This window comes from Vipera berus, assembly GCF_964194415.1.
Source record: "Vipera berus genome assembly, chromosome: 3".
NCBI classification, from domain to species: Eukaryota; Metazoa; Chordata; class Lepidosauria; order Squamata; family Viperidae; genus Vipera; species Vipera berus.
In genome coordinates, this window is record NC_138204.1 from 46,965,183 (window position 1) to 46,991,926 (window position 26,744).

Here is a 26,744-nt window from a genome sequence, read left to right on the forward strand (position 1 = left end):
TCAACAGAAAGAGATCACCATCTGAAGGTAGGTGATGTGGCAAATCCTGGGGAGTGCTGGGTTCTGAGGGCAATTGTGCCTTGGGGTAGATGCAAGGCAAACTTTTCGAGTGGCAGCAGTGGTGCTAGAGCTGAAGTTGAGGTCTAGGCTTTTACTTCAGGCCCAGCCTTGGCCCTGCTGCCGAGTGCCACTCTTCAGGATGGCCTAGATGTGCAAGGGGGGAGGGGCATAGAGAATTGTTTTGAGTGGAGGTGACACTCCAGTAAAGTCAAATTAGGCAAAAGTTCACCATCACTGTTCCATAATGCTTAGTTGATAACCATTCACTTGGTGACTGAAGTTATGATGATACTGAGGTGGCTTGTAGCCATTGCAGCATTTCCATTGACCTTTGTTGCCAGCTTTCAACAAGCAGTCCAGGGAAACTGGCAGGTCACAAATGGTAGATCATGTGATGTGCCTAATGACCATACAGGATTCACTTAATAACTACGATTGTAACCACCAGAACTGCAGTTCTAAGCTGGTGTGGGTACGTTGCACTTTAAGTCACTTAGCAGTGGAGGTCCTGATTCCAATTACCATTGTACTACCTGTATGTCCTAAAACAAGGGTGTCAAATCGCCGACCCACTGGCTGGTTGCATCATACGGATACTGCACCCACTCCAGCTCCGGCAATGTGAAAAAACTCACGTGACGCGGCGAGTTTGACACTTGTGTCTAAAAATGCAATTCAAGCAGTAATTTTGCGAGTGCTTCTGGAAGCTGTATCTAAGATTTGGTGTTTGCATGAGGAAGACACAGGCTGTAAACTTAGTTTCCTCAAGATATCTTGCTTGGATATAGTGCTATTACAATTTCGAAAGGTTTATTCTGGGAGAATGAGTTCGTTACTAGCATCAGAATGATATTTGCAGCCTGAAGCAATTTAATAAAGCTTCCCTTCAGAGGATTGGAATTATTTTCGATCCAAACTGATGCAATGACTAAAACTCATTTTTTCCCATTATACCACTTCAATTAAATTATTACATTTTAAGTTACATTTCAGGTATTTTCAAAATTGGCACAATTGCAATGTCAACTACAGGTTAGTTCAGTCAAACAAGGGACAAAGTTTTCTCAGCATTCTGGCTTTTTTAAAATTGTCACTATTTGCTGGTATTCCTAGTTTGAGAACCTAGGTGCCAAGACTGGAGAACTCTTCTACTTTGCAGTATATGAGCCACCATGTATAGTCCTCTGACTTTAATAAGCAAAAAAATAAAATAAAAAAATACAGTACTGAGTTTTTGTTCTCAGAAGGATCTAGGTCATTAATGTGGCTACTTCTTTCTTATTCAGACAGGATGTGCGTTCTGTGGTTGTTTGCAGTTCTTATTGTCTTGTAAAGTTGCTGCTGCAATTTCTCCACATCCTACTGAAAGCTGCATCTGAAGCATTTTTAAAATAATTTCTTTCAAATAATCTGCATAATTGTAATAACAAAGTGAGGGAAGTGTGGCTCAGAAAAAGCTTTCCATTGGTAAAATTTGTGTATTTTAATTTGCTTAACAGTATCATTTGTTGCTTTAAATCGGGTTACAAGATTTTGAAAGGAGCTAAAAAACTGCATTTCAACTAGATTAGGATCATTAAATTCAACAAGAAATGAAAATTTAGATGAAGCATTTCACCCACCTTATTAGTATTTGTCACAATAGAAATTGGAAAAAAAGACTGCTTGGCTAGATAGATAATACCAAACAGCAACAGGTTCTACATTTGATAGAATACATCAAGTTGTATTTAAATTTGGAAACCTCTGTCCCTGACAGCTTTTGATTCAGCTCATTTCTACCTAGGCAAGGAGGCACAAGCCAGGTGGCCCACTATCATAGAGGCTGTGTGATCAACAAAACTGGCTTATTTCTCTGTGTTCAATGATCCAAGCCGAAAAGCCTATTCAAATTACCAATCCTTTTATTACGTTTTGACTTACAGACCAATATTCAATGAAGGGATGTGAGGCACATACAAACACCCAGACATAGAGATGCCTCTTTCACAATTTACAGGGCAGAATAGACAGAAGTTGAGCCACAGCACAAGCCAAATTATAGGACATATTTAAAAAAATGTTAATAGGGTCAGCAGAGTAGATTGCAGGCAATTAATTATTCATTTCAAAATTTCATCTTGCCCAAGTTGAGATCAAAAATATATTAGGCATATTAGACTCACAGCACTTCAGAGACTCCTAGGCACTGAAAACAAGTCAGAAGATAACTGTGGCCATGCTCCCACTTCTGATGTTGCAAGAGTAAGGTTTTCCTTATTGGGTTTTCAGCCTCTAGCTGCATTGACAATCAGAGTTGGTAATAGTCATCTAGGTCATTGTTCAACTCTCATAAGCAGATTTCTTCCTGGTTTAATTTTTAAGAGTATCCTTACTTGGTGGAGTTCTGTATTTAACAGCAGCATTTGAAAGCCCCTTTCTTACATTGTAAGAATGTACTGGGAGAATTAAAGTATTTCCTTTCACATTAGGCATTGATACATTCTTCATTTTGTGCTTTTTCACAGTGTATATGTTGACTTAACTTTCCATTGAGCCCACCATCTTGTTTCAACTAATCCTTGCATTGTAAAGGAAATATTGGACAGATTTCTAATACCTCCACTCCAGCTTTCCCCAACCTGGACCCCATCCTGATGTGTTGACTTTAATTCTCAAAATTACTGGCCATGTTTAAAAATTTGGGAGCTGAAGTAAACAGAGCAAGTACATATGTACTTAGCTTTGGCACTGAAGCCAAATAACTTCCAAAACCATTTGACACTTGCTAATTTTAAATGCTCTTTTAATAACCCCATTTAGTAAAGAATCTTTTCTTGCCTTTTAGCATGAAAGATAAACAACAATCCAATATAAAAGGGATTCCTTATGAGCCCATCTGGTAAGTGGAGCCAATTGAAGTCTAATACATCTAAAGAAAACTAGGTTAAGGAAAAAAAATTGTGAAAGGACACACTAGATACATACAGCACTATCCTGTAATTTTGAATGAGATTCCTCACATCCTAAATTGTGAATTACAGATATGCACATTTTTGGAACAAGAGATTAAGGAGAATCAGCCATCAGAGCAGAGGTTGGATACATCCAGAAACCAGGAACATACCAGGAAGTGAAAAAGAAATGGGCTTCATTTTTTGTATCTTTTTATTTACAATATTAAAAAAATGCTTGCCCATAAATGGATGGCCTCACAAGTTCAGTCTGGATTTGTCAGTGTTACACTATGCAGGACCAAATGACAATGACAGACATCAAGGACAAAGGCAGCAAATACTTGGCACTGATATCTATTGAGGCTTTGCTCAATTTCACCTTTATTCATAATTATTATTCATTCATGTCACAAATTGAGGCAGTCCAATGATCCACTTGGTCCAATTTTTGTTTAAAAGAAGGCAAATTAATGGGCTGAACAAGGCATTACAATACAATTTTCTAAAAATTTACACCAGCCAATCAATGAAACAGGTTGGGAAGCTGAGTTTAGCTAATGGCAAGGCCCAAAAGCAGCTAACAAATTAGCCAAAAAAATAAGAAATGATTTTGTTTTCTCAAAGGACAAAAAATGATTCTGCAACAATGAAGATCAAGAGAAACACTAAGGTCAATGCAAGATATTGCAGTTCTATTTAATTGGATCTAGTTTTAGTTTTGTCTGATGAAATCAATTAACTCAAAAACATACATTGATATCTAATATAATTTGGATATTTTCTTACTATCTCCTCAGATCTCTTCTTTTCACAAAGAATTATTTTTTTTAAAAAAACACATAACGCCCTCTGCATTAATACTAGAGTTTATTTAACCGATTCAAAGGCATGTCTTTTGATGGACACTAATTAAGGAGTGAACTAACTTAGAAATAACAAATTTCCTGATAGAACAATTAACCAATGGAATGGCTTGCCTTCAGAAGTTGTGAATGCTCCATCACTGGAAGTTTTTAAGAAGAGATTAGACATTCATTTGTCTGAAAGGATATAAGTTCTCTTATTTGAACAGGGGTTGGACTAGAAGACCTCTAAGGTCCCTTCCAACTCTGTTGTTCTGTTATTCTTTTAAAATGGATGTCTATTAGTGAACTGTCTGCATATACTTTATTTTTCAATGGCCCTTTTCAGGCATTTGGGAATACATGGCATCTACCCAGGACAGGATGGGAAGAAGAACAGTAGCTCTGTTCCTTCCAATCATCAGCCTTCATGTATTTGACAGAAATTGCTTGTGCAACCTCTTGGAGGCTCTTCTTATAATTTAGAAATCTGCTTTTTTCAGAACAGTAATTCAGAGTGCCTCTGCTGATATAGAAGCCTCTGGTAAGGCAGAAAACCTCCATATTTGTAGTTCAAAATAGAATGGTACAGAGGCAAAATTGTATCTGTAATGCTACCAAATGTGTAAAATTTAAGAGGGCAATTAGTATACATCCACTTATCCATACAGAGATATTCAAGATATACATCTATTTCTCTCTCTCTCTCAGAAATCTGAGTCCAAATACGGTATATTACTAGGATTGGCTAGGACCTTAATATCTTGATACATTTTTTAAAACATGCAATTCAAGGAACAGTAATTGCAAATAGCTAGTGTTACCAAATCTGCAGAAGACAGATCAGCATACCTAGGCAATGGTGGGCTGGTTGGAAGGCACAAAAATGGCAGCTTTCACATCTGATAAAACTATGCCATGTAAAGGAGCACCAATGGTACAGAAACAAATAACCACAGAACACGTTCACTACAGATAACAGATGACTGACATGTGAATTTTAATTTGGTTTTGTGTGGTAGCATAGAAAAGACACCTAGGAATGCATAGGAATGCATCCAGTTTGAATAATCGTATCGTGTTTAAATTTACTTGATGTTTTTGGAAGCAAAGATAACTTTGGTGACATTTATATGCCATGCTGTATTTTAGTAAAGGTGTTTCCTTCAGAGTTTATCAGAAATGGATATCTTGTAGAAGAAACTTATGGTTCTCTGGAAATCTCTAGAAAGTTTTGCAATTTCTACAAATACTTTGCCCTATTTAGACTGCTTTGCTGGTTTTAAAGAGAGCAGATTTCTGTATTATGCTATCCAATTCATTTGACTGGTTATCTTTTTTAATCATGCTGTTTTGGCTTAAGGAGCAGCCTAGACGTCTCAAACCAAACCAAACCAGCCAAACTGCACAAGATTCTACTGAAAACAGCATATTTAAGCACATACACCTAAGTGTGTGGTCTCAGGAAGCAAATGGTATGCTACATTATTTACCCCAATTTTACTTTCCAAATGTACAGTGTGGTTGGAGAAAACTTTTCCTTAAGAAAAGAACCTGATAAATCTACCTAGGCAGATTTTTCCCCACACATTTAAATAAATCAGCAAAGAAACTTGAGAGTAACCACAGACAAGAACCACTAAAGTCTCAAAAAGATTATGGTTTCCCATATTCAGTTCAAAAGCAGTAACTGTTGTTCAACTTTTAAAGGGTTCCCTTGCTAGGTTGTTATTATGACTATTTGTACTGTTTTTGTCTGTTTTTTTAAAAATCATAACCTGCCCTTCATTTGAATGAAAGTTGCCAATTTTAACAATAAAAGACGTTTCTAATGCGCAATCAATGTGGATAAAATGACTGATGGGGATGGGTTAGCTTACTTGCAGCAAGCTCACTGAATCTTAACTTTCTCATTTATGCTGCTCCTCCAAGTAGAATTTCCCTCTTCTTACATACACTGGATTCTGCCTTTACTCTTTACGTCCTTTCTAATTATCTTTAACATTTTAATTACTTAAATTATTCTTTAAAGCACGGCCTTATATTTAGCTGCTTCTCCTGTAGAACTACACTACTGAACCAGGGTGTATTCCTAATCAAACCTTTTCTCCAGTTTTCCTATAACACAGCTTCAAGTCCTTCTCATTAAGGATGCTTGATCAAGGTTTTTTTTTCCACTGAATGAGGGCTTTTTCTAAAGACCTTTCTGTCCAAAATATGAAGGTCTCACATAAACATTATACTTTTTAGAAAATATCACATTGAAGCTTTGTTTCAGTATAACCATATTGTGCAACAGGACAATAAAAGCCATGGCAATGTTCACTAAGTATTCTTTTTAATAACCTATACGCACTCTGGATATGATGTTATATATTCATGTAATATATTGCCAGATACAAAAACAAGTTCAGCCATTGAAAAAGTTCATGACAAAAGTATAACATATGAACTGGCAATAGTCTAAATTTAAATTTGCAAAACATTCTGCCTTTTCCACCTTAAAATATTCATTTGAAATTTTGCATGTGTTGTTGGCATGGATCTTTAGCCTGGGCTAGAATTTGGTAGCTTTTTCTGGACCTTACTCAGAGATGGGAAAACTGACACAGAATGTTTTGTGCAATTACCTATCTGAGATATTTTTTTTTTAAAAAATCATGTCAGCTTTTAAAAAGTGTATAATTTTCACACTACAAATTTGATCCAAGCTAATATTTTATAATAATTCATACTATTGCAGCTTCAGTAGATGATCAGTTTATAAACTAATGGGACACATATTGAAGACATCACAATTACATGTGGGCACAGTTTATTCTCTCCATGCACTTGTGCATTGATTCTGCTTAACAGCAAAACAAGCTTTATTAATTCGAAACCCTTTCCCTTTCTTAGCTTAATTTCCTTGCAATGTTTCCAATCAGAGCATTATCTATATTTAAAGTTTCAAATGTACAGAAAAAACTTTTGTCAATCATGCCAACCCCATCCCTCTCTTTATTCTTTACCAAACAAGTAAAAAGAAAAAAAATCCCAAGAACCATATAAATACATGCAAAACATTGTACATAGAGATTAAATAATATAAAAATGCTATTACAGATCAGGTGCACTTTAAGCTGGACTCTAGAATATGGCAAACACACCAGGGTACATATTGCTTTGAAACCACACTTTTTAAAAACCATTTTGTCATGCATACCATATAATATTCAGTCTTTTGTTTTGTCTTTTTCTTTTTTAATACAAAAATACCATTGCTTATTATACTAGTTATTGAAAAAGGGGAAACTTAAAATTCTTATATGCATGCTTTTGAAGAGATTTAAATAAATATATATGCAGTATTTATGTTAATACTGTATATGTATGTATTTGTGGACAGGAAAAAAAAAACCTGAACAAGTAGTCTTAGCCATGGGTTTAAAGGGCACATGAATCTGTAGACTGGACTCGTTTTATTTTTGGTTAACAGGAACATTGCCAGCTACGAAGCACAACAAAAAGTAGAATAGAGTATTAGTGTGCAGCTATATTGATTGTAATATTGAAGCAATTCTAAAAGCATCATGGACTTAAGTGAGAGTTCTATTTATTTCCTCTCTTTAGTAGTAGAGCTAAATGTCCAAGAATCCTCCATCAAGAAGACCCTCATAAAGAGTTATAGTCTGGTGAAGCTTATTCATAGAAGACTTCTATGACACATCTAGAAGCTGTAATTGCCTTCCTGTACTTTTTAAAGCTGTGCCTGTTCTTAGGGCTATAACCATCCCAACAATTGCTATAATTTCATCAAGAGCTCTGGTGGGTCAGAAAAAAAAGGTGAATTAGGAGTGCTCAGCAAATACTGATCTATTAAAAAATACTTCTTTAAAAATGTGGTCATTGAATTGGAATTATTGGAGATCTTTAGTGGACTTGCTTCCTGTTATAATGGGTGTTCGTGTTGGTCCTTAGTTCAAAAGCTTAATGAACACTCAGTTTTATACTTCTGTTCAAATATTACCAAAACATATTGGTATGGTATAAATCTTCATTTAGATTGCCCATGGCTAAAATTACAATTAGATTTCTTTTCCTCTTAGAAATGCCTTTTAAAATAATATTTTCCTAAAACTTATTGCACAAAGCTTTAAAAAAAATAAACTAGATTTCTGTGCAATGGAATAAAAAGAACCAATTGCACAATTTTAGCTCCTGAAAATGGATATTTTTCACTGCACGTAGCAAATAATGTAATGTCTTTGGTACCAATGTGCCAATTTGTTTAACAAAAACACTATGTTCCTATTATTAAGAAACAAATGAAAAACTGCTCTAGGGTCCATTTCATTTTTTAATAAATCATCCCAAGCATAACAATATGCACAAGAGGATACTACCTCATCTTCCATCTGGCATGGCACAATCTTGAATTATTTCTCCCTCCCATTATCATTTGCTTCCTGCAAAGGTTGTTTTGTTTCTAACGGCATACTTACTGTTGTAAGAAATTATCATCTAACACCACTCCAATCCAGCAAGGATAGATTACACTTATAAGTGGAGTTGTGTGCAGGAACCACTTTATTTGGATGCTAGCTACATCCAGAAGAATGCTGCATAGGGTAAAAATAAAATGCATAAAATAAAATAAAGTGTGCACTTTGTACAGAAGAGCTGATCTTTGCTGAACTGGGTTTACTTGCCTTTTCTCAGATGGCTGATGCAGTCAACTTTGGACAGAACTGTTCAACTATTTTGACATAAGGAAGGATTTAATTGAAAAGAAATCCCTCTTTTTCCCTAGGAAGAGGATCAAAAGTCTTAACGGAACCAGCAAGGTGGCCAATGGGCGAGTGTGCGCATCCATAAATCTGTAAATAGACTCCTTGCTTTCATCTTAAGTCCTCTCTCATGGCGGCATATACTACAGGTCTTTAATAACTTCAGCCAATTTTATAACCAAAACTAAATTGGAAAAAACTCAACTATTTTACATTTAAAAATGTATGCACGGTCATAACACTTATACTTTAAGCCATGTTGCCATATCAACATAATTTATATAAAAACAGTTTTGTATAACACAACTGACTTTATTACAAAGAGGGCTATTCAGAGAAAGGAAGCTGACAAGAGTCTGACCAAACATTCATTTTCCACTGCCAGCCATGTGACTACATTCCACTGCAGTTACGTAACTCACAGCTTTGTTTCTTTTAAACAAAATACATATGGCTGACTTTAAAATATACGTTTCTGATCTAAAGAAAACTATATATTTTTTGCATAATATTTATATAATTATCCCGTCCCCTGAGGAAACTAGACAGAAAAAAGGAAAAAAATGGATAAAAACGTAGGCCAGATACCTCACTGCAATCTGTCAATTACAGATAGTTGGAGTGAGTTTCTTCTTTTTCCAAAAACTTTTGAATTAAAAAAACCACCCAAACATAAAAATAAGATCAGTATACCCTCCCCCAAACAATTCACAAATATTCACGCAGGTGCCTAACACCCCCCTTTTGTTTTTGCAAGTATTTAAAATAGAAAAATGACCTCAAAGCATTGCAATGTTTTGGAACAGAATGAAATGAAATGAAAAGGGGACCCCTTCCCCCTTATCTGATAGTTTGCACAACAAGAAACGGAGCTCTCCTCCCTAAGTCTTCCCAATCTATATAGTTCAGATTAAAGGAATGAAGTGATGTATCTGAAAGGAAGGAGAATGAGAATGACTCAGGGCCTTATTTGCAACTCAGAGGGTGGAACATGGGCAGGCATTTTTTTTCCAGATAATGGCAGTTTGCTGAGCCCAGCATACAAGCCCTCTTTGTAGCAACCCTGGAAAAGAACAGCTATGGAAAAGGAATCTTCATCAGTCTATCTTGAATCCAGGATGAAATTCAATGACCAATTAATCAGGTAGAAGGTTTTGGGCTTAAAGGGTCGAATCAAGAGACAATTTACTTTCCTTCTGCGTTCGTTTTGTCTTTGCTTAAGGAACACTTATCTCTTGGCAAAGTACTGGACTAAAATATGACAGGCAGTGCTTTGGGCAGTGCTTAGACAAGGCACAGGAGTTTCTGCTGTGCGTTCTTCCAAAGGAAAGGGAAAAGATATTAAAAAAAAACCCAATTTCCAGCAAAAATAGGCATACATTTGAATGCTAGGAAGATGGCCAGACAATAAAAACTTCTAAAAGAAGTAGGAAAAGTTAGATTCTCTTTGTTTCCAGGTAGTCTTTTCCAAGAAAAGCATTGTCAACTGACATAAGGGTCCAGATTAGTGCATGTTTGGTTAGATGCCCCACTATTCTTGCAGAAATTCTATACAAGCAATTTCAGCAGGACATCCTATTTGCTCCGCATATGGCTATGGTCCGTAAGGGTGAAACAGTGACTCCCACTAGAACAGCATCTCAATATTGCAATTGAATCAAGATGAGACCAGCAAGTATCCTTTCCGTACAAGATGCAAAAAAGGGAAAGCCTATAACAAGAATCAGGGTGAATCTTATTCTTATCAACTGAGGAAAGTGCTTTATGCCACAATGCTACACAATTTAACCCAAATATACAGAACTGATTCATTTAGATTTTCCATACACACGAAAACAATTTGTGTATATATTTGTGGCCAAGACATTTTCCTGTTACTTTTTCATTCTTCAGCATTCAAAATGCAGTAAAAAAACTGTAAGAACTATCAGATTCTTATTAGAGCTGGCCTTTATACTTTCACTCTCCAAAGAACTGGCTCCTTCTAATTGTCCAAATAAAAATTGGGCAGAAGTAATAAGCTCATACTTGTTCCATCTTATTTGGAATCAGAGGATTGAGATGTTCACCTTACTGATGACATATTCACCTAATATTCAGGACGATGAAATTCCAATTAAACAAATAATATGTAATACATAAACATCTTACACATCTCAGGTAATATATAATTCCAAAATATTTCGATCTAAAATCATAAAAAGTATTTTTTTCATTAAAAAACAAATCCCTTAACATTTAATTCTCTCAGGATATATGGCACTGTTGTATCTCCTTATGATTAGCTTTATTCCTCTTTAAAAATATGTATTTTAAGACTGTCTATATTCCTCCTTATCTTTTGTGACTGACACTATCCTGGAAACAAAGAGATAATAGAAACAAAATAGTAAAAGGATGGATACTAGTTCTTCCCCAGCTTGCTCTGTGGAAGACTGGGTTCACATCTAACTCCTTACTCAGATCACCCCCTCCCCTTTAAAAACATTCCCATGACACTCATTGTCATCTTCCCAAGAACATTTAAAAGCATCTAGGATTCTGATTCCATAAACAAAATTAAGGAAATATCTTGCAACTGTGCCATAGATGCTATACATCAAACTTTTAAAGGGAATCTAGAGCATTTCTATTTAAGCATATAACTTGAGCAAGGAGAAAAATTACTACTACAGACATGTGGTACCCAACTTGAGAAGATGATGATCACACTGGTAATTTCTTTCATGAGGGAGGCACCTTTGCCAAACAATTTGTTGAAAATACAACTCTACCCAGGTGATACCAGGGTTTCTGCAGCCAAGAAATCATAGAGAGGATGGAGAGGAAATTGGCCAAAGTAGCTGCAGTGTATGGTCAGATATTGGTGCCTATGTTGCCTAGAGAAAGGGGAAGCAGGAAGGTCAAAGTTCAGAGATCAAACTGATGTTTCGAAGCTGTGTAAAGGGCTTTCTGGCTCTGGCATGGTGTCCTCAGCTATATTGCTGTCCGTTGCATTGTTATTTGTGTTGAGGGGTGAGGACTCCCCTGGGCTCTCTTCACTTTGCTTTTTAAGTTCTTCAGCTTCCAAGTCTTCATCAGTGCCATCGAGGAATGGGGTCTCAGGCTCGTCTTCCTCGAGGATGAACTCTGGATGAGTCATGAAGTTATGAATGGAGCTTCTGGATCCGGGTTTCTCGAGGCCTTCATACAGGGAGCTACGGAACGCATTCACCACCTTGATCTATGCCACAGGAAGATGAGGGATGAAAATAAAAACAAGCAGATACAAAAGTGAGTGATAGCAAGAGGCAGTCTTTAAGGATTTCAGGGGGAGGAAGAATGCAATAAATATAACAAAAACAACAAAACTATAATAGTTTTGAACAATATATATATATCAATATGAAAGCGTATATATGGAGAACTAGGATGACCACAATGGTCAAAAGTCAGGCACCGTACATGTGATTGGGCAACCAACTACCAGGAGGCTTCAGGAGCTGCAAGAAAAGACACGTCACATTTCCAGCAGTAATTTTGAAATGCATGGACATTCAAAGCACAGTTGTTCTTCAACAAAACTATCCAAATGGAGCAGCTCAAAAGCAATTAAAACAATACACATTCTCAAAGTGCAGATTTGCTTCAAGGCAAAATTGGGGTGGAAAAAGATGGTGCTGTTTTTCAATTCCCAAACCTATAAAGATTTAATTGGCTGAAATGTGTTGCACACAAAAATGGTCAAGACTGTGTACTGTAGCAAATCCAAGCAGAATGATAAGCATATCAGTGAGCATGCAGTAGTAAGGAGGCTATTAAACTGGAGTCCAGGTTAGGAGCTCTTGAGGTTGGAAACTGGCCACTCATTTCCAAGAGCAGTTAATAGACCGCTTGTTCAACGGGATGTCCAGCACTCACTGCTGCTCTGGGAAAGAGCCCATCGTTTCTCTGAGCTTGTGACACTAATGTTTAAAGGTAAGAGTAAGGCAACAAATGCCCATAGGCTACAAGTTACCCTGCAGAGTTTCCAACAGCTGAAATTTAGGGAAGATGGAAATGAATGAGGTCACAAAATCCCATGCTCTTAATAATTCTTTGGTTATTTTGATAGTGTCTGACTCAGACTTAAGACATTTCTGTCCTTCCATTCATTCTTCTGATCACAGTTTCTTCGGTCACAGAAATAATATAAATCATATATGCATACCAAAAAAGCATTACTGATATTGGGATTCAGACATCTTCCCTCTGCGTGATGAATCATGTTGCTGCGAAAATCATGCTCCCTCAAATCAACATATCAAACATGATGATCAAAGCTTGCTATTGTTCATATTAACCATACATACATTAAATATAGGCAATATTATCAGCATTCCACCAAGACTTGGATGCAAAACATATCCCCAAAGCAAATTAAAATGGTGCCTCTTAATGCAATCCACATTTTATGCACTGATGAGCTAAAACAAACCAAAATGGTGTAATGAATCTCAAATAACTGTTCAGGCATATTTATAGGGAAAAAATTATATCCAATTAATCATAATGACAAATACAGTGGCAGCAACACTTAAAAGCCTTCTCCAAACCCTTCTTCAGTTCTCAGAAGTAGGTAGGTAGGTGGCAACAAATTTGCACAACATTTTCAATCTCTTATGGCAATCCAGCAGTATAACATACATAATTATATTAATTTATTTAAAAGACTCCACAGTATTTTGAAAATGACATTTTAAAGGAACACAATGGGATTGTCTTCTCTTGCTACATTTACATTTTACTTGGATATCTTATGTATCCATATATTAGTTGTTAATGCTTCTCTGAAAAACAGTACTGGAAAGCAACTTCCAGTAACACAAGATGGGGTAATGCTGCTGGTCATAGGACAATGCTTAATGCCTTTTCTATCCACTGCTTTCTTTCTGCAGCTCTCTTGCCTACCAGCCAGAGTTAAAGCACTGTGATTATGACAAAAATATTGGAGGCAATGTGATTGTAGTGCAGAAAGAAAATAAAAAGGGGGGGGGGAAGAATTCCTCCAGCAGGGTGCTTCTCTGCTATTTATTTCTTCATTCTTCAGCTTCCTACTGCATTTGAAACAACTACTAATAAAATGCAAATTAAAATAAGTTTAAAAAGAGTGGATAAAATAGGCATTTTGAATACTCTTATAAAGAAAGAGAACAAACACAACTTCCAAGAACGCCTTGTACTGTCTGAGAGTATGCCAGATGAATAGACCTCTGCCAGCAGAGGCATATTTAGAAGGAACCTCCCTGGACATCTTTATGATAGATTTGTACTGAAACAGACAGTCTTTCAAATAGGGCTATAAGGATTATACTTTGCAAAGAAGCCAGAAATAGGGTTTCGGTATCCAAAGTGGCGAAGTCTGATTTAAACTACCTGAAAATATTAAGAAGTTTCCAACATATTTAATATTAATGGTATAAAGACATCTCCAAATCTGATATCATTTCAGCTGATTGAATTAAACCATGAATCTAATTAATTAAACACTTTCAGGGCCAAAAATACTTAATGCCCAACATGCAAATCCAACCCTTATGTTAGTTTCATAACATGAAATTTTCTCTCAGTTTTGCTCATATTGATACAATGTGCTAAGATATATTTGATTCTATTTTACTCTCTATGTCTTAGTGTGTTGCATGAAACCACCTGTGATTGTATTCTTTAATAAACCTGGTTAAGCAAAGTATAATATATGAATCTATTATGTTCGTGCAACCAACTCTGATGCCAAACTAGAAAGCAGAAGACCATGAAACAGAAGCCACCTGGATTACTTTCCCAGTCATGTCTCAACCCAGCCCAGTTCACATGGATGTTGTGGGTAAAATAGGAGATGGAAGCATTAAGTATGTATGCTGCCTTAAACTGACATAAAATAAAGCCAGGTTACATCAATCAATCCAAAAAATGTTTTATAACTCAATTGTCTAACTATGTCTTCCTCCTCTGATTCTTTCTATGCTAAGTGATGATTAACAATAATCAAATGTTTAGGCATACCTAGGTAGATTGTATAGTTCAATGATTTTTTTTTTTAAAAAAAAACACTTCAGATTTTGTTCCAACAAACATTGTTCCAAAATGTTTCCGGCATATCAAGGATTTCTTTGCATACTTTGAACCATCTTCAGAAAAAGTTCCTGCTGACAATTCTCTCTTATAGATAATTCTAACATAAGCAATCATGTACCGTGGATAAAAAAAATAGTCCTATTCATGCCAAAATTTACAGCAGGTTTTTGCATTGATCTGTAGGTTCTGTTTTGCAGATCTGACCAAACTAGAGGCAGTTCTAGCAGAGAATTTTCTGTCTTTCAGTCTTGCCCTTACTTCAGCAGTCCATGTAACTTCCATATTTTAACATGCTTCTGACCTTGGCAACTGAGCATGTGTGCATTTAGAGATTTTTAAAAAATAGTCTTTGTGATAGTGAATTAGCTTCATATTCCAATCTCAGGTAGCTCTTAGAGGAGCCCATGGTTGTTGAACGTAGAAAGAACAACTATTACAATTTCAGAGATTATAAAAGACAGTATTTGTTCAGTAACTTTTCTTCCACCTAACTAGAGATGTAATGTCAACCATATTTGGGGACTTATTAACAACTTCACAATAAAATAAAACAAAGATTGGATCAACTGAAATACTATTCAAATTTGTGAAAGAATGTAATGTTTACTTTGTATCATGTACAGCTTGTGTCAGCTTCTGTTAGGGATTCATTGAAATATACAATTGGACTAGGGATGCCTAAAGCTTTGTATGCAACTTCTGATAATAATAATTTCCTTTCTTCTGCACTCAGGATCCTAAAACTAAAAATACAGCTTACTTTAAATATAGAAGATCCATTCAGCTATCACGGCCAAAACCTACTGAAATATTTATCCTGAAATGTTTATCCTGAAATTGTTATTTCTTGTAACAATTAATCACAATTCATCCATTTGACTGATCTGTTTATTTATGTCAAATTTGGAAACTGTAATATTACAAAGAGGGACGCGGTGGCTCAGTGGGTTAGGACGCTGAGCTTATCGATCAGAAGGTCGGCAGTTTGGCGGGTCGAATCCCGAGTGCCGCGTAGCAGAGTGAGCGCCTGTTACTCGTCCCAGCTTCTGCCAACCTAGCAGTTCGAAAGCACGTAAAAATGCAAGTAGAAAAATAGGGACCACTACAGTGGGAAGGTAACAGCGTTCCATGCGCCTTTGGCGTCTAGTCATGCCGGCCACATGACCACGGAGACGTCCTTGGACAAGCGCTGGCTCTTCGGCTTTGAAACGGAGATGAGCACCGGCCCCTAGAGTCGGAAATGAGTAGCACTTATGTGCGGGGAACTTTTACCTTTACCTTAATATTACAAATGACCGAGAAAGTATATTCATATTCAGAATAAGTATATAAATTCTCAATTGCCTTGATGTCTATTACTTGCTTATCCTCTAGTTTCTCCTAATGATCTCTTGCTAACCTTTTAAATTTACTGTCAAGTTTTACTTAGCATGTTGTGCTTTCCTGAAATTTCTAACTTGCTTTCATTTTAATGAAATAACAAACTAGGGTTTCTCATGGATCAGATTTCAAAATGGGTTCCCATTTCTGTCCTATAATGTGGAACTCAAAATCATATAATTTTAAACATGAAATGGGTACCTTGTTTTGTTCTTTTTTCCTACTTAAAAGTAAATGAGGGGTCCTGATTTAGATTGCCATCCAAGTATGGAAAATTCAGGAGCTTCCACCATTTAGCCTTATTATGATCCTGATGGTAATTTCTCCATTTGCAATTTGCATTGGGAGAAACAAATTCATTGATTCATCTTCAGTGGGTTTTTTTTAACGTAATTTGAAAATTCAGCTCTCTGTAATCTGAATTGGAATTATAGGAGGTGGGGAAAAATCATGTAAGCATTTTTCTCCCCATATATTTATTTATTTATTTATTTATTTATTTATTTATTTAATTTGTATACCGCCCTTCTCCCGAAGGACTCAGGGCGGTGAACAGGGCAATACATATTTAAAAAAAGATACAAAAATTAAAAACGATTAAACAACAATGCCCATGAGTAAGTTAGAACACATTAAAAAGGTTAAAACAAATTTATAAAACCCAACCCCATCCCATCAGGCCAGGCCAGCTTGTTCAAAAAGGTAGGTTTTGAGATCGCGCCAGAAGGAGCGGAGGTCAGGCGCCATCCGGAGCTCGACCGGAAGATGGTTCCATAAATCCAGCACGCCCACAGAGAATGCCCTCCCCCTGGGGGCCACCAGTCGACATTCTTTGACCGGTGGCACCCTGAGGAGGCCCTCTCTGTGGGAGCGTACTGGGCGGAGGGGAGTTGACACAAGAGTCTTGAAAGCCAACAAGGTAGGGTAGTTAAAGTATTGAATCTGAACTTGAGCACCATTGGGTGACTTGGAGAACAATCTCTCTGCCCAACCTATCTCATGGGATTGTTTCCAGTGAATAATTATTGGGAAATGTCAGATTTATACTGATGCCCATGAAAACATTGCTTTGATTAAATATCTCTGGAGAAGGCCCAGCATTGCCTCCTTGGTGTATTTTTCTGACCTTATCTAAATACTGAAAGAGACTAGAAAAAAGCATGGCTCTTTTAGGAAGAGGCCAACAAATACGAGATTACTGTACCTGATTTGAATCTGAACATATTGCCTGCTACCATAAGTCTACAATAACTTAAACTGAGATCAGGATCCATAGTCATCTATAATAGGTTTCTTTCCCCCCTCCTTTCCCCCCCTCCCTTGGGCATGCTTTCTTTATCTTGATTCCAAACTAGTGAATGGATCAACAGAAAAGCTAAGTGGCTTATAGGTGTTAATTCATATAAGAGTTTTGCTTTTAGGCAACACTTTTTATTCTTAATGAGTCAATTCAATTGCCAATAGAAAGGTTGGTTTTGTTTTGTTTTAATTAGGAGAAACCTCTACAAACAGAAAAGAGAGGGGAGCAGTTTCAGTAATTCCCCTACTCTTGAATCTCTTCTCAATCCTTCCCAAAATTTATCGCAAAGAGTTGGAAGATCCTTTTGAAAAGCCTGAGAAGTTACAAAAAGAACAAAAGGAATGATGATGAAAGCTCCTATGAAACTCACCACTTTCAGCAAAATTTAAACCTTCTGAAATACTAAAGAAACTTCCCTAAACGGCAACATATTGTAAGCTGCCCAGAGTTATTGACTGAGATAGGTGACTTTAGAAATTGACTGAATTTATTTTATTTTTAATTTTTATTTTAATTCCATTTATATCCCGCCCTTCTCCGAAGACTCAGGGCGGCTTACAAGCTTAGCAGTAGCCTTCATTCTATGTATATGCCTGCTTATTAGGGCTTTCACACACACCCCAAGCGGCATTATTACAAAGTCAGCTTAATTGCCCCCAACAATCTGGGTCCTCATTTTACTTACCTCGGAAGGATGGAAGGCTGAGTCAACCTTGAGCCTGGTGGGATGCGAACCTGCACTAATTGCAGGCAGCTGGTGTTACTTAAGGAGGCATTAGCCCACTGCTCCACCAAGGCTCAATTAATTAATTAATTAATTAATTAATTAATACTTAAACCACTTCTGGGATTCCATGGCAAGTGCAATGGTTACTGGTTATTTGGGGGCAGACTATATGAAAAGGGTCCTATGAAGATAAAGAATATGAAAAATACTATTCAAGGGCATCAGTAGAGATTTTCTGGTCTCAGTGGAATCTACCCAGAAAGTGCCACTTAGTTATGAGAGAATTCAGGCACTGAGACTTCCCCACCTGAGGTAACTGATGGCAGGAGGAAAGGGTCATACAACCTCTGTTTTTCTACTGCAGCGCTACACCTGGCTCCTACAAAGATCTCCCCTTACATCACTCATGAAAAGTATCTTTTCTCTCTTCTTCTCCCTATGGCACGGGTGTCAAACTTGCGATGTCACGTGACATGTCACGATGTATCGCAATCTTTTTCCCATTGCCAGCAATGGGGTGGGCATGGTTTTGGTGTGACACATCTGGCCTACAGGCTGGCAGTTTGACACTCCTGCCTTATGGGATGAAATATGAAAGAGTGGGGTATGAATAGGCTACCTACTCTGCTTCAGGTCATAAATGCTATTTAGGGATACTGAATTAGTACACAGTTTCTAGAAATCTACATCATTTGCATCAAGACCAAACATACTACAAGTAAAGAAGAAATAAAAGATGTCTTCAATTATTCATATCCTCAAAAGAGTCTTCCAAATAATAAAGTTTCTGGAAAAGAGACTTGTACTTCTCAACATGTCTGATCCCTCATCAAAAGGGGGAAAAAAGTATACATTAGTTCCACCGCTATCTGCTCATGTCTGTTTCATTAGTAGACAGAAAATGAAAACAGATGCATTTTCCATTTTCTTTTGAGTGGAATAGGCCACAGGCTATTTAGTTCTCCTCTGAAAATCTAAGGACATTAGTTCCTTCAGAATCTTATCAGAAAACAATCCTTAATTATAAACTGCCATGAGCAAGACATACTCCCAATTGCAATTTACTGTTTTTCTAAATCACCTTAAAAGCACACTGCAATTGTTTTAAGGACTGTAGAACTTTCCAAGAGGTGGTGGGAGAGAGAGAAGGAAGGAAGGAAGGAAGGAAGGAAGGGCAGACAGATGAAGGAGAGACATGGACATGTAGCTTTGTAAGGGTAGCAAAAAAGATCAAGACAGCTGCATAGACAGTGCATAAAGAGAAAAGCATAGTATTTTGTATAATTATTATATGGTGGGGAATTATATTCCCATTTAAATAAGATTTCTTCTTCATACACAAATTAATGCTTTTATGAGCCATGAAAAATATGTGCAGTTCCTTAAATGTGGTGCACAAAATTTAAAAAAAGAATATATAATTTTTAATAAATTACTTCTTTCTTTGGAGGCACAATCAGTGAAACAAATGTCAGGGGTGTGCTCCTCCAGAAATGATATTTATATATAAATGAAAAATAGCAATATTAGTTAATGCATGATATAAATAATTTTCATTTTTTTTCCTGAATTCTGAAGAAAGATGAGGTAAACAAATGAACGCATGTTGCATAAAAACACATACCGGAAAAGATTTTTTTTTAAAAAAAACAAAACAGTGGAAAAATGTATGACCATAGATGCAAAACTTGTTTTTAAGCCAACTTTTCTGGAGAAAAGTTTGTTGAATAGCGTAACACAACTACTGGTTGCCAGTTCCATGAAGATGTACAAAGCAGCACTTAATTAAAATGGGAAAAATCAGTAAGTTTCTTTTGAAAGTATTATTTTGCAGCACATGCTGTAGGCCTCCCATCTCTTCACGGAGTAATAATTACTGCTTCAATACACATAATACACAACAGAGAACTTAAAACTAGAAACCAAATGTAAAATTGTGATCTTGACATTGGTACACAGAAAGCTTTATAAATAATCAATACACCCCAACTAGAAAGCTGAAAAGATTTTAAATGGCATTTCATAATTCAGTGTTTTAGCTAAATCAATTTGTTTCAAAAAATCTAAGGAAAAAGGATAGCTAGGTTTATCTGCTTTGTGGCATATACTTCCCCCCCCCCTCTACCTAGTTATGGTTGAGATGCTTGCCTGGGAGTTTAAGGTGCAAGGAGTGTCCAATGACTTTTAAGGGTCCAGGATAAAGCTTTCAGAAAATGTTATGTTGCAAGTTTATTCAGAAAAAAATTCCACAAAGTTCAGAAAGGGTAAATGTTAATTAAGTTAGTAAAACATACAGAAGATTGCTTGTTCAGGTCAAACTTACTTCCCATTATGGAATAATATGAAAACAAAAAAGCTAGTCCTGCTATTGTACACCTTTATTTTCATATCTTCAAATTTATGGTGGTTATTCCCTTTATCGTATGCCCCATCCTTTCCTCTAAGACAGACATCAGACTTTTTAAAATTCCTACAGGGAATATGGGAATTCTAATTCAGTCCTGCAGGAAGGAAAAGAGTTGCAATAGGGAAGAACAAAAGGCAGAGAAAGAACCAGAAAGAATTTTAAAACAACGTTAAGGATGCAAGATTTTTTTTCCAAAAAGTTATACACAGAGAAATAGAAAATTGTTGTGTTTTTTCCCCCCCGTATTTCCTCCCAATTCTCAAGATAAGAAACCATGAATCCAATTATAGGTTAAAAGAAAAGGGAAAAAGAACAGGTTTGGTTAGCTTTGTGCGAGTGCCTTTGGTGGTTATTAGGAAGTCATGCATTGAATAGACTATCACTCACTGCCCGCAGGAGGAGATGCAGCAGCAGCAGCAGCAGAAGTGGTGGGAGTGGAATTGACGGAGGAAAGAGCTACATGGGTTGGGCTAGAAACATTTTTTACATCGTGGTGTTGGCTCACGATGGAAGGCTGTCTCCTGAGGGCTCCCTGTAAAGAGGAGGCGCCGGTCTGGAATGTGTAAACTACGTCCATCTGCAAAGAATCAGAGAGTGAGATAGCTTTGTCCCACAATCAAAAGAGGAAAAGGAACTAGGACAGTGGAAGGGGAAGCTGACAGACAAAGGATACACATACATACCATAAGGAACAAAAGTGGAAGGGGAAAATGGAGAAACCCAGTACACCCCCACCCCCCAGTTTCAGCAGTTAATCCAAAGGGAAAGCTATTAAGCAAAGAGATTCCAGCCTTTTTTCCTTCAGTTCCCCAATTCAACCTGCCGTCTACTAAGAGTTTTTAGCTGTCTGCATATGTGAATATGAATTTTTTTGGGGGGGAGAAAACATTTCTGCTGTCGCTCAGCTGATTTCTGTAAGAAACCCTAGGAATATATTTAGACTTTTTGGAGAATGTAACTGCATACGTGTGCCTACACATTATTACGCAGAGTGAAGCAGCAGGGCAAAAGAATTTGAAACAATGGTACTCTGCAAGTGGGATGTGGAGAAAATGTGCCTGTAAGCAAAATGCTAGATGGTGCAAAAGTGCAGCATGCACATCTGGAAACATCAGTGGGATAACACATTTCCAAATGTTTCTTTCTAATACAAATGTTCTTAAAAGATACCAACATCAGCCCAAAACACGCAATATAAAAGTGATGTGTGCTAAGTTTATCTCTAAGGGACAAACTCTGGGATCATAGTGGGACATTTCTTTTTAGCCAGTGTTAGGAAACGAGTAACATAGTAACCAAGCAGAATTAATCGCAGCTGACCAAGTCATCCCAAAGCAGTAAAGACATATTAGCATGCAGGGGTTTCATAGTAGAAGATTTTTTTTCCACCTTATTATTCCAGATTTTGAAAATGCAGGCATAGAAATGCTGCTGTCTTGATACAACCCCCGGTGTTCTAGGTTACTAGCAAACAGTTTTGTCTCGATTGAAAAGTAAGAAGGGAAAACATGGTGCATTCTGTAGTTCAATCATGTAAGGAGTAAAAAAGAATCCCAGCTACATTTCTTGGGGAGGATGAGAGAGAGAGAGAGAAATAAATAAATATACCGTAAGCTGTTTTGGGAAAACTGCAATTTTATAAGCCTTGTTTTTCAGATTCAAGGCTGGCTTGCATGCCATATTATTAATAACAGTCACCACAACCACCCCTCTAAGATGTGAAACTTTTAAGTGTTTGCCATAGCTGGCAGTGTTTTTGTCAGTGGGCATGGAAAGCCCCATCAACGGACTTCTTGTTTCACAAAGTGGACATGGTCACCCCTTCTTCCTCCTTATTAGCTTGATAGGGTTTTTTCCTATATTTTAATACCACCATCATAAGAAATTAACTGAGTTTTACAAACTCCAATTTATATCTATTTGTACCTACCATCCACAGGTGAGTCTGGATTAGAAGGAGGAGGGTATATACTTCTGCATGGTTCTCCTTCCAAAGATTTTGAGCAAATCGGCTTAAAGTACTAAACCAAGCTATGTGTTCAAGCATTCTGTAGTTCTGATCTTGAAAGCATTTTGTGCACTTCAGGTCTCACAATTACCTCTGTGGGATATCTCAGGCAGAGTGTGACATGCAAATGTGACTTTGCCTTGCTAATAAAAGACAGTACCAGAGTTCAGTGAACACATGCACCCGAGGATATTTTCAGTGGATTCATTGCCTTCATCTTCATCTTCTGCTTTTAATTTGTACCCATAATCATACATTTCATTTTAATCATTTATTATACAAAGACCCATTTTCAAGCTGGCATACATTAAAATTCCCAGGCATAAGTACATTCAAAACAATGTTCCTTCTTTTAGGACCTAGTTTTCTACTCTGGAGACAAACTCCTACAGCAGTGTTTCTCAACTGTGGCAACTTTAAGATGCATGGACTTCAACTCCCTGGAGAATTTTGGGAGTTGAAGTCCACGCATCTTAAAGTTGCCACGGTTGAGAAACAGTGTGCTATAGTAATGAATGGCATATTCTTTTCAGAATCCTTTGGAGTGGGGCAGCTTTAACAAATCCTAATAATAATAATAATGACAAACTATAATATTTATCAAGGAGAAGAGAATGCTAACATTAATTTAGCTTTTGGGATTTCGCTGAAAAAACTCCGTGCTTCTCAATCCTCAAACTGCCCTCTTTCCCCTGCTTCTTACTGTTCTTTATACCAGTAATCTCTTCTAGGTAGTGGAACATCCTTTGGCAGGGAGAAAAGGGAACAAAACCTTACTTTCTAAAATTTGAAGGCTGGATAATGGCTGAGCAAAAAAAATCTAAGCGGCATATTGCCTTGTCAGCCTTGCATTAGCATCTCATTAAAAACTAGCATGACTGCATACCCTTCTCCTTACATTTGCTTATCTCTTAGAATAGATCTGTTGTGAGGCAAGTTTAGGGAGAACTTTCCCCAATGCAAGGATGGAGTCCTAGAAGTACTCCTCAGCTGAATGCATCCAGTGATCCCCAGCTGCACAAATGCTAGTTTAAACATATGGCTAATTGATCTCAATAGCTTCAGCAACAGTGATGTCATATTCTTCCAATGTGTGTCCTTAGACAAGTCTTGCTTAAGAAAAGCAATAGCACTACTACAAGCTGCACTGCACAAGGGAGAAAAAAATGGTGCCATACCTGAGTCTGTATTCTGTTCAGACCACGGAACCACAGGATCTGTCCACGTCGAAGCTCCATTTCAGCATGGTCAATTTCATCTAGGCCTTCACGCAACTCTTCTTCTGCAATATCTTCTTTGGTAACTCCATGACCAGCTTCTTTCAGGAACTTCAGTTGACTTGTTGGAACAGTGCTGATCAACTATAGAAATGGAATGCTCAGAATTAATTCTTCTGAATTATTTTGTGGCTAGTTTGATTTATTGCTCAGTAAAGCTGAATATCTAGTCAGGTGATTATTCCCAACAGTTCTGTGCACTTGCAACATGCCATCCTCAGTTTGATTAGCATCATTACATTTTTATTTATTTTCTAAATCATTTCTACTCTGCCTTTTGGACTGATTCAGGTTCTCCCATGAAATAGCAAACTGGCTAAAAGGCTGTTCCATGAGTATTTGTTTCTGTAAAGGATTTTAGCTTCAAAAGAAAGACAAATGTAAAGGCTTAGAAGAAAAATAAACATTTTTCTCAAGAGAAATGAAGGAAGTATTCGGGTGATAAATAAAAGCAAACTATGTTTTCATATTGAGAATCTAATAGTATATGATTTTCCAGAATTACTGGTGAATTTATTCTCAGTTCAAAAACTCCTCATAGTGTCTCAATTGGAATATTTGAGGATATGAATCATTTCACATATTTATACAAAATAACTCCAATTTTATCTTGTAAGTAACAGATAGCTTGGAACAGCTATGCTTCAATTTTTATACATCTTCTAATTCTGTGATACACTTCTCAACTTTAAAAATAGGCCACAAAGCATTAAAAATTGTACTTTAACATAAAAAATGGTACTCTGTTATAATCTCACATTGAATTTAGTTATGTTGGCAACTTAATTGATAACACTGTTACTTAAGCAGTTAAAGGAGCAAACAGAAACATAAAAATCCTTTGGGGATTTTTGCAGAGAAATGAGATTGGCACCAACTGAACAATATGCGGGAACAAAACTAGTTGTTATATAAATGTGGAATATTCACTTTCTTACCTGTCCCCAAAGCAGCTCTCCTACACCAATGAAAATACACCAAAACCACTGACTCAAGGTAAGTCCAGAGCAACTAAATGGTTTACCACCAAACTCCACAATAATAATCTGAAATATTGGGAGAAAAAGAGAACAATGGGGGAAAATATCAGTAAAGAGGAATCGGACCAATCAGTTATATTCTGGTACAGTGTATTCTCTACGCAATTTAAAACAGTACTAGCCTAATCTTTCACAATCCGTTGTCCTTCAGATCTGTTGGGACTGTAAACTCCCTATATTCCCAGCCAGTTAACTTTAGAAATGGAATATTGCAGTATATCCAGCAAAACCAGGCTGGCTATAAGACTTGTGTAGGCAAACCACAATCCAAAGCAGTAAGCTGAAATGCATATAATGAAATCGAGCCTGACAATTCTAGTGGGTGAATGGTAGAACCTATTTATAGAAAAGAATTTAAATGAAAGAAAACATCTGCATAAGCCTGCCTGCTGACTCTAAAAATTGCAAGCCTTCAGTCAATATTGTTAACTGAAACAGATGAAAACATGGCTACAATCCAGAACTTCAGATGAAGTTATAAGAGGAAAGGGAACATAAATTTACATTCATAGGGATGAGATAATTTTTTGGACTCTATTTGTTGACAGACAGACTCTTCTAATAAATACTACTACCAAGTGGGATGGAGGTTTTCTTAACTGAGTGAGCTCAGAAATAAAATCCTTTTCATGTAAGAAAAAAATGCAATATACCTAATAGATTAAGTAATAACCAATACATAAAGAAGCAAAAACTGTTAGAAAATTCAGACATACCAAAGTTATAAATTGGAAGTTCATCTTATAAGAATATTTGCTAGAAATAACATTTAGCTCTTAGGCTGCATCCTAAGAAGCAAAGTTATTAACACTATAACTAATCAATGTGTGGTCAACAGGATGTCCTTCATATCCAGACTAAACCATGAAAAGTGGAAGCAGCTGATCTACTCAGGGAATTTATTGTAATGACTTTCAGTAGAGAATGAATTAGCCCAGGTCTGATGAACCAAATAAATTCTATTTCTGATCCAAAGCTACTGTGATTATCTCTTACCATAGTCATGAACAAAAAAACCAACAACATTGGGTTCCAGATAAGAACAAATTTTCCCATTCTCCCGAATTTAAGATTTTTTTAAAAAAAGTTTTCCTTTTCTGCTTTAAATCATTTTTCCCCCCTCACACCAGCCCACTACTTTGATCCAGCATTTCAAGAGGAAACTTTCAAACACAATCAAGACAGTTGCATATTTTCCTTACACATAAATGGAGTACCATACAGTTTTGGTCCATCCAGTAAGATGTAGAGAAGGTTATTTTCATGAAGAATTAGCCTTTCTTATACCCAAAGAGGTGGATCTTCTCAGTCCTGCTGTCACTTGTTTGGAACATGTTAAACATCCTGTTTATTTTTCAGAAAGCCACCAAAATGTGGCTTTTCCTAAGACCATGCACTGTACGTCAGTGTTTCTCAACTGTGGCAACTTCAAAATGTGTAGATTTCAACTCCCAGAATCCCCCAACCAGCCTTGCTTAAAGTTGCCAAGGTTAAAAATGCACTACTCTAAGTGCTACAATTATATTATTCACCTTGCAAAGGGCCATGATATTCAATAAACATTACAATTTGGAGTATGTTTGGTCGGAGAATGACAGACAAATTTTCCATTTCACAATCTCTACTTTCCTGCAATCCCACCTAAGCCCATTTCATTTACCTGAGCAACAAAGGTTCCTAGCACCACTGTACAGAAGATTGGATTCCTGAAGATGGCCTCAAATACATTCCTTTCCCCATGAATTTTGCGAGCATTGATTTCATTGAACAGTTGCATCATGACGAAGGTGTTGAAGACAATTGTGTAATGCTCAGTGGGTGGGGAGTGGAGGGGGGCATTCCGGCCACTGTCAATATCAAAAAAAATTTCACCTGTAGGAAGAGAGTTTGAACAGTACATGA

At 36.8% G+C, this 26,744-nt stretch overlaps 1 protein-coding gene across 2 annotated transcripts in view; it reads right to left on the reverse strand.

Moving 5' to 3' along the window:
* Window positions 1-3,344: 3,344 nt before the first annotated feature.
* ATP2B4 (ATPase plasma membrane Ca2+ transporting 4) overlaps window positions 3,345-26,744 on the reverse strand; it is a 169,951-nt gene continuing 146,551 nt past the window's right edge. The window contains exons 18-22 of one of the 2 annotated variants that reach the window (XM_081324500.1): window positions 26,503-26,714; window positions 24,741-24,848; window positions 23,704-23,886; window positions 21,005-21,094; window positions 3,345-11,830 (exon numbers count right to left, since the gene is read on the reverse strand). In XM_081324500.1, coding sequence (XP_081180626.1) covers window positions 11,525-11,830; window positions 21,005-21,094; window positions 23,704-23,886; window positions 24,741-24,848; window positions 26,503-26,714 — 899 coding nt within the window. In that variant the 3' untranslated portion in view covers window positions 3,345-11,524. The remainder of the gene's footprint in view (window positions 11,831-21,004; window positions 21,095-23,703; window positions 23,887-24,740; window positions 24,849-26,502; window positions 26,715-26,744) is intronic. The other variant, XM_081324499.1, reaches the window with a different exon arrangement.